Consider the following 14033-nt stretch of genomic DNA (forward strand, 5'->3'; position numbering starts at 1 on the left):
CTTCTGCCATGGAGGGCTGGAACCAACTTGGTGACCCATTATACTTGGCACGGTTGGCTCTTCCTTAGGCAGTGATTAAATGCTTTAATGCTGCCCAAAATGCATGATACTGCTATTATTTACAGAACCACGACCACAAACATTGTGCCGGAAAACAAATCTGTCAACAAATTACGCAGATGACTAATAATTGAAGTTTCTATAAAATATTTTAAAGATATGTTCATTTTTGGGTGTTTAATCAGTGCAGACATTTGCTCCAATGAACACAATTATACATAAAATGTAATCACTTTTCATTACGTCATTAAGTCAAAAACAGCTTTTACACTGAATCTTTGTCTCAAACCCAAAACAACAGTCCAATATGCTAAACCATAATTTTCATTCACTGTTCAAGTTTTTAATACATGAAGTTATTATCAGTTCATTGCTGGCTCCTCAATGTCTTTTACTCTTAACAGATCATTTTCTTTTTTATTTAGAATCAGTCATACCGATTCTTTTATAATCCACAAAAACGCTCAAACATGCACCAGAGTATAGTATATGTAACTGTTTAAAAAGGGGGAATTGCGCCCTCTAATGCTCACAAACATACATTTAAACAGGAACTTCAGCCTTAAACATCGATGCTATACTTGCTATTATTTTGTCTTTGATGCTTTTCTCTTCGCAATTATGTGGTTCTCTACCTTTGTAAAGAAAGTGTTGGGTTGATGTCAGACTATAACTGTTGACTACCACATGCGCACTCAAGTCAACTGGCTAAGCGTGTTCATCATGTATGTTGCAATACCTTTTAGATTGTGGTCATGGTGTCTAAAGATTTCACATAACATAGTGTGGCTTTTACAGTGCTTGGTAGCAGCTGTGTCACCAGCACACACTGACAAATGTGTAAGTACACAAACATGCAAAGTAACTGTTTAATTTTGAAGACTCGATACACATGTTTCCTGTAATCGACCTTATGTGTGTACAAACTGCTGTTAAAAGACAGCTGGCTCCCTCCACTGCCCTCATCCTCTTGGTTGACATGACACAAGACAGAGGAGCTCTGATTGTCTTGGCAGGGAGCAAAGATAATAACATCTGCATGCGAGGGATCATGAAAGATATAACCAGACACACAAATGCCCACCAACATGCATACATCCTATGTTTATGAAAAATAAGCAGTCACAACATTCTTTGTTGTGTACATTTCTCTTAAACAACAGTGAGCAACTGTTTTTTCCAAATTGATTTTTTTTTTTAATATGGAGATATTGAAAGTACAGTTTACAACAAACATACATAGACTTCTGGTATATATATAGAAACTTAAAGTTTTAGTAACTTTAGTAACTGAAAAGGTGTTACAGATATTACATTGGGACCAAACAACAATCATAATATTCACAAAGCTGAGGGGCAAAGGTCACACAAAAGATCATGTCCTCACTGGGCTCACAAACATTGCAGGTGTGCTTCTGATCTGACAGGACGGTATCATGAAAAGTAAACCACAATGACATGAGCGGGTAGTTTTCAGAACCACAAGATGGGGATAAAAGACTTAACATCCCCGACAGTAACACATTCATATTGTTGGCCTTGTTTGCTCTTATAAAAGATTAATTTAGTTTCGCTTACCTAATTTCCCCATTTATACCAGTGGGAAGAATCTTCTGGTGATGAAGCAGACTTAGGTTGTAGCATTTGCCAAAATCCTTTCTTTTGGTTAGCCTGAATCTCCTTTGGTGCCAGTTGGATAAGATTTGGTACATGGCACAACAGCACCAAAATGTATACAAAATGACATGAAATTATTTAAACTAGTTATTTTCGTTTACTTTCCACTGACTCATTAAGAAGATGACAGTATCCGATTTGTTCAAATCTGGTAATCCTCACCCATCTGGGCCTGATGGTAAGTTCAAACAAACACTATGAATTATTTGACCCAGGTCTGGTATGAAACATTGAAACAACAGGGATAATCTTTCCTCCAAATATATAATTTTTTGTTAGGATGTGCTTCAATCTGTTAATAACTTAAGCCAAACAAAGGTTGTGTAACTTTCTAACAACCCAGCAATATCTGGACTCCTTTTGTTACTTCTTGAATATCTTTTTATCTTTATTTGTACAATAGCGGTTTCTTTTTTTTTCTTTTTTTTAACACAACAGGACCAAGCTGATTGACTCACAACTTTCACATACAAACATATTACTCGGACTATCAAACTGACAGGCTACCTGAAATGTGTTAAGGAAGCAATACTATGCAAATGTAATTACAGTTTCACCGAAAGGTAAACAAAGATTGAAAACACCAGAACATTTTCCAGCCAATCATGCTGACCTGACTGGAGGTTATGACCCTTCACTAGACTCCTCCCCAGCTTCCTCTGAGGCTCTTGGATCCATTGATCGAAGAGGGGATTTTGTCGACTCGTTTTCTCCTCGGCCTGCAGCCGTTGGGTCATCGCTTGACTCAGTACTGGTGTTGAGGAAGGCTTGGTACTGGTTCCAGAAGCCTGCTGAGCTCCTGGTGGCTGGAATGTTTAGGGAAGTCATAGACGTAGAAGAAGGAAGCTGGTCTGTCGAGGAACGACTGCTCCGGGCTGGTGGGCGTGATGTTTTAGCTACCACACCATGGTGCTTCATGTGACCCTGGAAAATAAAAGCATTAAGAGTTTAATGAGTGATCTTCGTCCAGATCATACTTATAATACTTTCAGGCTAAAGTAAGTAAACATTCCCTATATAATACATTGTAGAGTAAAATCCATGAATAGTTTTGACCTGAGCATGCAGCTTTTTTCCTTATTCACATTGACTAATACTTCAACCCACTATGGTTCACTTCAGGTTCTTTGATAAAGATGCCCATGATACTGAACAATTAGTCTTGAATTGTTATTGCCAAGATACAGTATGTGCTACTGTTCTGTTGATGAAAAAGATTGTTTCAGCCTCCTGCTCGTCCTACATATTTATTATCTCACTGTCGGAAAGTAATTATATCCCACACTGGGTTTTTTTTCCTAACCTTCAAACCACTGCGACTGGCATACTCTTTTCCACACTCAGCACAGCAATAGGTCTTCTTTTCTGGACGAGACAGCGGCGACGGGAGGGTTGGAGCGAGGCTGATTGGAACAGAAGCATCCAATGATTCACTTGGAGCCAATCCGCCGATCTTAATGGCCTCCACCTGCTCTTCCCTATATGACCCAAAATTAAAGCTCTGACGGGTCTCCCTTACAGATGTGGCTGCTCTCTGTGATCCACCCTTTACTTCAGCACTTATAGTGTCTGTAGCCTCCAAAGTGGGCATCATTTCAGGGTCCTCCTCAGGCACAGTTGCTTGGTCTTGCTTTGGTGTTGCGGGTGGAGAAGACTGATCTTTGTCTTCTTCCACAGGTTCTAGGGATTGAGGCCTTGGGGAGACCGAGTTTGCTTCCAAGGTTGATGCTACATTAACATCAGAAACATCTTGACTTGGGATGGGATCAGAGGTGGCGCTGGGGCAGGTGAAATCAAAAGGAGAACCAAGAGCAGGTGTGCTTTGTAAGTCCTCCAGATTTAATTTTGACCCAAGGAAGGAATCAGAGGAGATAGATGCTTCTTTTTCTCCACAGTCAGCCACCATAGCAGTAGGTGATACAGTGGTTTTGGTAACATTGGAAGGAGGAGGTGAAGGGGTAGATTTAGGAAGATGGACATTGACAGTGGCTGGTTGTTGAACTTGGTTGTCTTCACCAACTGAAGAAGCTTGATCTGTCAGCTGGGGGGCAGACAAGGGGACACTGACACAAAGGACAGGTGGGTCTGCACTACCTGGGGGTGGAGTTTGTGTGGTGGGATTCATGAAGGGGTCAGGGCTTAGGTCAGAGGGGGGAATGTGGTCTGGGCTGGAGGATGCAGACTTGCTGGGATTCTCAGGGAACTCAGCTGATTTTGTACTGCCAGACCCTGGGACCAAGTCAGCTGTCGGAGTTTGAAATTGTGAGCTTGGAGCTGGGCTCTTCGAGTTGCCAGCTAGAGGAGGCGTTTTACTAGAGGCAGCATTTGGATCGGTGGACTGGGACTGGGATTGTAACAAGGGTTTGGCATTAGATTCAGCTGGCATCTCATGTGCAGAATCTTCTGAGCCATCTGGGGGCAATTGTCCACCAAGGTGCATACGAATGTGGTGCTGAAGCACTAGAGCATTGGTGAACTTACGCTGGCACAGTGGGCAAGAGTTCTGGACACGTGCATTGGGTGGTCGGGCATGGTGGGTGGCGAGATGTGACCGCAGGCTACCTTTGGTAGAGAAGGATCGTCCACATATCTTACATGGAAAAGGACGTTCTCCAAGGTGCGTGGCCTGGTGCAGCCGCAGTGCTCTGGGACAGCTCAGCACCCGTAGACACACCCCACATTGATTGGTTGTCAGGTTACCAGTTGGACCTGTGAGGTTTAGCGGTGGTAGCATGCCCGCCGCCATGGCACTTGCTCCATTAGCACTCATGCCAAGGGCAGCGACCATCTCACGGGTGAAGTTTGAAACAGAAGTGGAGACAAGACTTGAAGATGGTGGAGATGCCATGACATATGTAGTAGACGTGTTGGCATTTGTGAAACGACTGTGGGCTGAACTTGCTGAAGAGGTAGTGGTACTGCTGGATAAAATCTCCAGCATGGAAGCAGAACTCGAGGAAGAGGTCCATGGAGAAGAGGAGTGGGGAGAGGCCTTCTCTAGTTTCTCCACTAGCCTCTGCAGCTTAGAAGTTTCTGATGTAGGAGTATGGGTAGCTATGGAGGATGGACCAGTGGTGGTGGGTGGACCTGGGACTTTTGGTAAGGAAGAAAAAGGGAAAGACAGCTGAGAGTGGCTGGAAGAAGCAAGTTGGTGGGAGCCTGGAGTAGAGGGTAGTGGGGTGCGTAGCAAGCCCAAGGCTGGATGGTTGTAGAGGGATGAGTGTGCAGCTGGGGTAGAGGAAGAAGTAGAGACAGATGGGAAAAGAAGCTTAGGCAGGTGGGCTAGCTGGGAGTAAGCTGCAGGGGAAAGCATTGGGGCATGAGGGGGAGTGTTTTCATCAAAGTGCTGCTGCTTGGCACCCTTGAATAAACCCGAAATGGTGGAAGAGGAAGACAAGGAAGGGTTTGAGAGGAGGGAGGTAGTCAGAGAAGAGGTGGAGGATGAAGAGGAAGATGAGTGAGATGATCCAGATGTGATAGAGGCAGCAGCAGCCACAGCTGCAGCCCTATTGAGCTGCAGGAGAGAGTGGGAAATCAAAGCCAGATCTACACTCGGGGGCAGAGGTAAGGTAGAAGGGGTAGATCCTCCAGAGGCCCCCAGAGAAAGCCCAGCACTGGTACCACTGACCTCCAAATTATCTCCACATATTTCATCCTCTGCCCTGATTTTTCGTTTCTTCTGTATTATATTCATGCCACTAGTGCTGCTACCAGTGCTCATGGTCTGTCCCATATCTGATCCTCCAGTGGCCCCTAATGCTACCCCAAACAGAGATGGTGGTAGAAGTGACAGTGAGAGCTCTGGGTTTTGTTCACGGTGGCGTAGGAAGTGCACCTTTAGGTTGCCGCGTGTGGTGAAGCGGCTGAGGCACACTGGACACTGGTAGGGTCGCTCCCCTGTGTGCGAGCGGAGATGTATCTGCAGGCCAGAATCACTGCTGAACATTTTCCCACAAAAGCGACAGGCATGCTGGAGACGGCCAGTAGTGATGGAGCTGGATGCAGAGGAAGAGTCTCCTCCCCTTGACACAGTTTGTAGAGCATGTTGCGAGTTTGGGACAACAGATACGGATGTAGGGAGGGATGAGCTTAGGAAGGACAGGCCACTGTGCCCACTCACGGAAGTGGTATTTGGAGATTTCTCATGAAGATAGCGGTTGGGCAGAGCTAAAGATAGGGCAAGTGGATAGTTGGAGGAAGCCATGGACATGGCAGAGGAGGATGAAGTGGAGGGAGCTGAGGATTGCGAACTCCCCCTCACATAACCATGAGCTCCTGCAGTCCCTCCCATCCCTTCCATCTGCACCTTGTGAGGCTGCAGAATTTGAGACAAGGAACTGCATGACTGTGTCGGTTTGTTGGCTGCCTGAGAGGGTAGCAGGGAGGAGAAACATGCCAGGAGAGGAGCCACAGAAGTGGAAGGCTGAGATACAGCTGGTTGGGTTATTGGGCTGGAGGCCCTTTTGCTGCCTTCCAGGCACAGCTGAGGCAAAGGAGGAAGGAGATTCTGGGAGGGTGTGTCTATGCTATAGGAGGCTCCACCGAGGCGTAGAACCTGCCTACATATCTCCTCTGTTATCTGCATCTGGTGGATCTGCCTTTGCTGCAGCACTCGAAGCTCCTCCAGGATCAGGGCAATGCTCAACTGGGTCCTAGACGGTGCCGCTGAGGCAGATGTGACTCCTGGACTTGGTGTGGGAGTAACAGGACTTGGGGGGCCCTCAGGCACACGACTGGGGCTTCCAGGGTGTGGTGGAGGACATAGGGAGGCAGAGGACGATGATGAGGAAGAAGAGGTGGTGGTGGTGGCTGACAACCCCAACTTGGGAGAGGCCATGTTTGCGCTCCGGGAAGGGTGAATGTGGGCACTTGCAAACGATGTGGAGTTGCAACCAGACAGCTGAAGAGCAGATGGATGTTGTGTTTGGGAGGACAGAGAAGAGTAAGGGACGTCAGGAGAAAGGGACAGTTGTAGGTCCTTGAATGACTTCTGGATGGGCTGGCTCGGTGAACAAGGTAGCGGTGAACGCTCAGTGGGTAGAGAGGGAGTCGGAGAGCCCTTGAAAGATGAACAGTGAGCACGGGGCAGCTGGGAGCTTTGAGGAGAAGAAGATGGAGAGCACAAAGGAGAATCCACGATAAATGGAGAGGAGTGTGACGTTACTGCCAAGATGTCATCTGGGGAAGTTGAAAGAGAAAAATCTAGATTTAATTTCATCATCAAAATGACACATACATGGTTATGATCTTTGTTTATAAGACATGTTCTATGGCATTCAACAATCACGAACTAAAGACAGTAGGGAGAAGTAAAAGGTGGTGATTTGATGCCGAGGAAATGAGAGATTTCAATTGTCTACAGGAGGTGACTTTTAACCTCTGGGTTTAATGTCCCCCACCTTATCATCCACCTCTGCTTTTTTTTTTTTTTTTAAAGTCTCCCTCTCTTTGTCCTGTCTATCCTCATCAAGTGCAGCCTCTTTACTGCTGCCTCCATACACCAAACACACATAATGCATGCAGGCACACACGCTTACACACGGTTACACACTCGCACACAGATTTAACTGGTCTGCAGGAATACACCCGTAGAGGAGCCTACATTGTTTCCAGGGCAACACACCCAAGACAATGGGCTTTACCTCACACCCTCCCTCCCCCAATAAAAAAGGAAGCCACATCCTAAGACACTCTTCATCCCTTCCTCTTTCTTCCTCCATTCAGTGCGTCTTTCTTTCATCTCCTGAGGAGCCTTTACCCCCAGTAGCTCGACGGGGTGCTGAGAGGTTAGGTACTGGTTGGGTACTGGACACTTTGCTGGGTGCCTGATTGGCTGGCAGACCTGACCTTAAACACACTGGGGTTGCATTCCTGATACGGTTTAGGGGCAGGCAGAGAAAAAGAGGTGTCGTGCAAAGAAAACAAACAGGCCAGTAGATAGACATGATGACTCACAGACCATCGCCAAGCAAACTTAGCACAGGAAAGCAGAGAGGGACAGATGTGAAGACACACACACACACAGCATACCGGTCAATACACACAAAAGAAGCGAACATATTGTATGTTCATGCACACGCAAACACACACAAATCTTACTTCTGTTTGCTTGAAAGCTACAATTATATGACACAATGTGGCCCCTATTCCTGTAACTGGAGTGGACAGACACACAGCTGTGCGCACGCGCACGCACACACACACACACACACAAACTGTCACATACACACTTCTTCATGGGTATGTTCATGCTTCACTGGCTTGCAACAAAGCTGAAAGGGGACAATGGGGTCTAATGCTATTGCGGTTAGAACACCTTATAAAGTCCCTCACAAAGTTTCCTTTTTCCTTTATCTTCTCAGGCTCATCTCTTTACTCCGAACCCAAAACCTTTTCCTGTAACACATTTTAACTTCACTGTGTATTCTTTTTCACAGATATTTCTGTGTGGATTTACTGTATATCTCTGAGTTCTGGGTGGTCCGTGTCTTTGAACCTGGCAGTATGAGGGTGGGGGTGGGGGTGGGGTGAAGATACTTGGGTTTTTATGGGGCAAAGAAAGCAGCTCAGCACACAGAATGAATTAAAGATGGTACTCTAGTAAGTCCAACAAGCCTTCTCTTAGAAAACAAGTATAACATGCACAGCAATTGTTAAACTCTCAATACAAATTTTAAATGAAGTTTAAAATGATTAAATGGGTACATCTTAGCAAGATTAAAAACATAAAAAACTGTTTTAAAACTGCCATTTCCCAAAGGAGATTGGGCAATTAAGTCATTTGTTACATCATATGATATAATAATACAAATAATAATATACTTGCACATATTAACAGGCACAAACTCTGCATACTATAAGGAAAAGTGACTCCTTTGAGGTCTGAACTTAGCATCCAACGTGAATCTCGTCCTACTGAATAACCAGCATTGTTTTGATACAGGTCTATGTCTCACCATGCTCAAGTATCCGAGAGGCACCGAGGGTCAGGCTCATAAGCTGCTGGGGTCGTTTCTGTTTCCGACGGGACATGCTTCTGCAGGATGGGACCGACGCAGGGGCGCATTGGCCAACACACAACTTTTACTCTGTCTCCCTGCACGCTGAAAAAAGTAGGTATCTAAATCAAATATATGAAAAAAAAACAAAAAACTAAAGTATCATTTCAAAAAAATGTGACACTGCATGATCCGGGTGGGTTAGACTTATTAAAGCAGGTCCACGTTGGTGGCATTGTGGTGCAGAGAAGAAAGAGAAAAAAAAACAGGACTGAAGAGCCAAAGAGGCATGTGTGACAGTTTCTCTCAACAAGTCTCCCTTTTCTTAAAACTCACCGTTGGCCCTCCTTCTCTTCTGTGTACACACACACACACACACACACACACACACACACACACACACACACACACTCACTTGTTCATCCACTACTTTGCATTCAAATGGCGAGTGAACACCCTGTCTTTTGAGCCAAGAGTCCACTGCCTCTCTTTAGTAAATCCTCATACATTGACGCCCAAGTTCATCACATTGTGGCCCCTGCCGAGGCTCCCGATAATTGATACGAGTAAATCTGAAACCTTACCAAAGCTTTTTGTGCGTAACAGAGTGAAGGTGGGCGCACAAGTAGGAGAAAAGCCAACACACACAAAAAAAATATTGTTTCTTGATATTAAATCAAACCTGTTGTGTGTCTCACACACACACACACACACACACACACACATTTTCAAGCCGATTGAAGGTGTGCGCCGTACGTGAGCGGGATTTCATGTCGCTCCCGCTGCCTCCAAAAACAGGCTCCTGTTTGCAGCTCGGTAAACAGAGCGGCTGAAATGAGGTGGAATTTGCAACAATGGCGTTGAGGGAGCACAGCTGAGTGAACATCACCCTCTCAGAGCCTCTCCAACACATAAGGCCACTGACTGCAGGCACAATGCTCCCTTTTCACCCTCATCCCGACTGCTTACCACGTGGAGTTAGGTAGTGAAAGAAAGACACACAGCCAGAGTGAGGAGAAAAATAATTTTTCACCCGGGGCCTGGCTGTCAGCCCTCCACCCCCCCACCGTCTCTCTGGGGCTGGGACAGAATAATAAAATGCAGTCTGAATGATTGAATACAGATCAGAAATAAAATCGGGTAATTATTTGAGTCTGAATTATTGAAATAGGTCGCCTTTGTTGTTGGAACAGTGGCACCTATCAGTTTCATTAATAACCTGCAGTTTACCACCGGACTTATATATTTCAGTTTTAGGCCTATGAGGACACATTTAAACCAGTCAGTGATTTCCGAAAAATAAAGGGATTAAAACGGAAATCATTCGGCTGTAAACCTGCGCGTCATTGCGTAATCGATCATATTTTGTCTGCGAGAAGAAGTGATAACTCTGATAGTTACCAAACAGTCAAAAACAGAGTATATCGCCGCTTTTTAAGGCGAACTCTGTCGTGCCAACAAGGCATTCGTATTTTTCGTGCCATCTTGTCAGTTAGATCGCGTCTATACGATGGTCGGACGGTTTATATCTCAAAAACCTCAATGTTTAGAAACCAGCGCAAAAACCCGGCGGTGAGATGCGCGTCCCCGCTACTGTACGGCGACCTGTTGCACGCCACGCGCGCTCCCACATCATAACAAGTTATGATTCATAAAATATTATGACTTCTCCGACAAAGACAGTCCCGGATGTGCATTTCCCCCACAGGCCGCTCGTCGCCGACACAACCCTCTTTTAAATAAGACACAAAAACAACTTACCATGTTGGAAACGATGATTTTTTGGCAGCGATATTGTGTAATGACAAGAGGGGAGGGTGAGAAGCTCAGGAGCTTATGTTGGGGAAGATCGGCTCCGTCTCTCAGCCGGGACACTGGCGCAGCATTTCCCTATTCACTCCCAGGGATGCGCAGTCGGACAGCCGCATTTTTTTTCAATTATTTATCTCCGTCGCAAATCGCGTTTCTTTCTCTTATGACAAAAGGGCTGTTATGCCTGAATGGATTTACTCATTGTCCGGCGGCGGGAGCAGACGCGGGCGGTGCAGAGAGCTGTGTGCCCGCTACAGGGGGGGAGGGAGGATGGCTTTTCTCGGCCGTGCGTGGTGCTCTTCCTCCTCTCTTTGTATGTGTCGGGGCCTGCTCCTGTCCGGCCTGTCTGCGCTCTCGCTGCGGTACTGACTAACTAACTGACTGACTGACTGACTGTCTGTCTGTCTGTCTGTCTGCCTGCCTGCCTGCCTGCCTTCTTAGCCGGCTAGCTGTCTGTCTCCCTGTCTCTTATAATTAATGGCCCTCGCCGCCAGACGGTCCTGTGGGAAACAGTTGACCACGGTTACCTCCACGTTGGCTCTCAGTGTGCATGTCACATAGGACTACAGGCCCGGGAACACACACGCACACATTGAACCAGGCTCATTTAAGATTTGCAAATGTGGTGGTCCCATTGCAGTCATGAAAATTCAAAAATGTAAATAAAAAAGAAATCTCAGTGATAGCAGAATTTTAAAGGTTAGATCATTACTTATCCCCGTATGCAATGGCTCCTATACACTCTGACCCACAATGCACTGGATTTAAGTTTTTATGAATGATTAAATAAACAACAGTGAGCAGGATTAAGGCCTAGTGCATCATAACTTGGTCATTTGGAGATAATATCAAATATACAGAATTAAAGGAAACTAGAATTCCTCTTAACATGTGGAGTTTATTATCAAAAACATCTAATGGATTTAGGTTCCTCTCTGAATGGTTACAGCCTAATCTATCTTTCTTCAAAGACCCTTAAAGCACATATTATTCATGAATTCTCCTTAGTCGTGGAAAAACTTCTGTGTTGTTATTTTGTGTTCAGTACACCTCTCAAATGTGGCTGAACTGACCATGTGCTTATTGAATCTACTTGGTTTGGCAATTTCCCAACTTGATACCATTTTTTTTTATTACCATGGCATTGATTGTTGTCTTATATTAATGTCTCCTGATAGGCTGTGGCTGACAGGTGCAGTAGTTTACATCCTACCACAATAAAGCCACTAGGTGTCTCTCAAAGACAAAAGTCAGTGGTATGTCAATGAGCTTTAATGCCACATATTTACTAATTTTACACGATAACTGTGTTGATAATATTAACCAGCAGGGCACGTTGTGCATGTGTTTGAAAATAATCAGTAAAGAACAGGAAAAAAAAAATGCAGAAAAAAACCAGGACAAAATCAGGAAAAAAAATAACAAATAATAAGCAAAGACATTTTTGTCACAATTGACAGATAATGTTCAAAAATATTAATTTATGCTTATAGACATCTGCTTTACTTTACTTTACGAGTCAGCTGCCATGCATTAGGGTTGGCCCTTAAGGTGTTAGTGTCCCTGGGAAACTCGACCAGCTGTAATTCAATTTCAGGTTTTTATTTATATATATATATATATATTATTAAATCACACCATAAATCATGTCAGGGCACTTTACATTATAAGGTCACGACCTATAGTACAGACAAGAAGCCAACATTTCAACAATTCCCACATGAGCAACAGTGAGAAGGAAAAACTCCCTTACAACAGGAATGAATGAAAACCTTTGTTTTGGAATTTGTTTTGCACAAGAGCATCAACAACAACAACAACCCCATGACAGCACATAATCTGACAAAAATGTAATACCATAAGATAAAAAGCATCATAAAACAGCATAATAAAAACAGCATTTGGTAAACTGATAAAGTACATAAAGTGCAAGAGAGTGCCAATTCCAACCATCCGATAAGCAGCTGCATGAAACGAACAAGTAATTGTGGGCATGCTGTACCTTCGCCCTGAACATAGGAGTGTGTATTCGGACCATAGAGAGTTCAGTGGATCTGCTGTGATCTTAAGAGCTCAAGTCTATGTGTACTGGTCTCTCATGTAAGTGGTCCTGCACATTGGATCCCCAGTTTTCTTAACAACCCTGTTTAGTTTGTTCTTGTTCTGTACAGACAAATGCCCTCCTCCTAATACTGACTACAAAAGGTCTAATAGTCTAGATAAAGGTCTTGTAAAGCAAAGCCAGCACCGATTGATAGTCTCGGACAGAACCGGACTCAGATGTGGGCGACCGTCTGACATTAAGAACCACTGCTCTGATCTCTACATTTTTAGTTGCTTGAGTTTGACCAGACTTATGCCACTACGAATGCTTACTGAGTTAGCTGAGTAAGAGTATTCACGGTTGAAGGTCTTCTGACTAGAAAACCTGTTCCAGATTTTAGCTAATGTCAGCTCTCTCTGGAGCATTCTTCACCTGACTTCATTTTTCCTAATTAGTGAGATCACAACAGAAGAATTGACACCTATGGTTTGTGATGTAATTTAGAAATTCAAAGCAATTAAGCCTAACATGTGAGAAACAGATGAGGCACTGGAAGCTACAAAACAAGTGGCATGATGAAGGACTCCCTTTCAGTTGCAGTCCCCGTTAAAGTACTTATTCAATTAATTATAAAGCCGTCTCTGCCTGGGAAGTTTCTGTTAGTGCGTCTTGAAACTCTTTGAGCTTCATTAGAGGGTTATTTTTAAGCAAGGAAAAGCTTCCGCTGTGTCCCTCCAAATGAAAATATAGATTAAAGAGCCTATCAGTAGATTGAAACACCACACAAATCCCTTACAGAGTCCTCTGCACTTGAGGAATTGTCACCTTTTAGAGAGGAAAAAGGTTCCTCAGACTGAAGGGGAAGAACGAGACGGTGTGCGTCCTCAACACCATACTCAGAACCCCCCCCCCCCAAAAAAAAAAATCTCCTTCCTGTTTTTCATTTAATCTTTAATGGCCCTACTCTTGGGATGGAGTAACCACAAGAATTTGGATGAAGAAAACCTAAGCAAGTGGCCAATAGGCCAGTGAAAGTATCAGAATGCGATGTGGGATGAGGATGGATAGCTTTGCGTTTTTTTTTTTTTTTTTTTTTGTGGTACCACCTTGGTCAACCACGTAATACCTCTCTGCAGAAATCATGACATACACCATTTCACACATTTTCCCTCAGACGCCTCAATACATCACAGTAGAGCTGGGTGTTGACAGTCTGACCCTGGAGGACAAATTCATGGTGCACAACCCAGTGAATGTCAAAGAAAACCCACCTGGTTGCTCCTGATCTGATGGACCTTCTTTGGTCTTGGACAGAAACCATCTGCCCCTCTAGAAGTGTGAATGCCACTCTGAACAACTCAAGTCCAGTAGTCACCAAATCGTGATGTAACTTGGAATACTTAGAAAGGTTTTTTTTTCCACTTTTCTATTAACAATTACAA

The 14033-nt window shown here is 44.5% G+C and overlaps 1 protein-coding gene across 2 annotated transcripts; it reads right to left on the reverse strand.

The window, feature by feature from the left end:
- Window positions 1-326: 326 nt before the first annotated feature.
- On the reverse strand, window positions 327-11018 carry sall2 (spalt-like transcription factor 2). 2 transcript variants are annotated; one of them, XM_069164355.1, is made up of 4 exons: window positions 10497-11018; window positions 8694-8840; window positions 3041-6915; window positions 327-2661 (listed from the first exon to the last, which is right to left on the reverse strand). In XM_069164355.1, the coding sequence occupies exons 2-4, from the start codon at window positions 8767-8769 to the stop codon at window positions 2362-2364; spliced, it is 4251 nt and encodes a 1416-aa protein (XP_069020456.1). In that variant the 5' UTR covers window positions 8770-8840; window positions 10497-11018; the 3' UTR covers window positions 327-2361. The 2 variants fall into 2 exon arrangements, with proteins under 2 accessions (XP_069020456.1, XP_069020457.1); XM_069164356.1 differs by having other exon boundaries at window positions 8694-8857.
- Between the last annotated feature and the right edge of the window lie 3015 nt (window positions 11019-14033).

This window comes from Embiotoca jacksoni, unplaced genomic scaffold (genome assembly GCF_022577435.1).
Source record: "Embiotoca jacksoni isolate LCO1_2020_lvr unplaced genomic scaffold, fEmbJac1.0.p SCAF_31, whole genome shotgun sequence".
Classification (NCBI taxonomy): Eukaryota; Metazoa; Chordata; class Actinopteri; family Embiotocidae; genus Embiotoca; species Embiotoca jacksoni.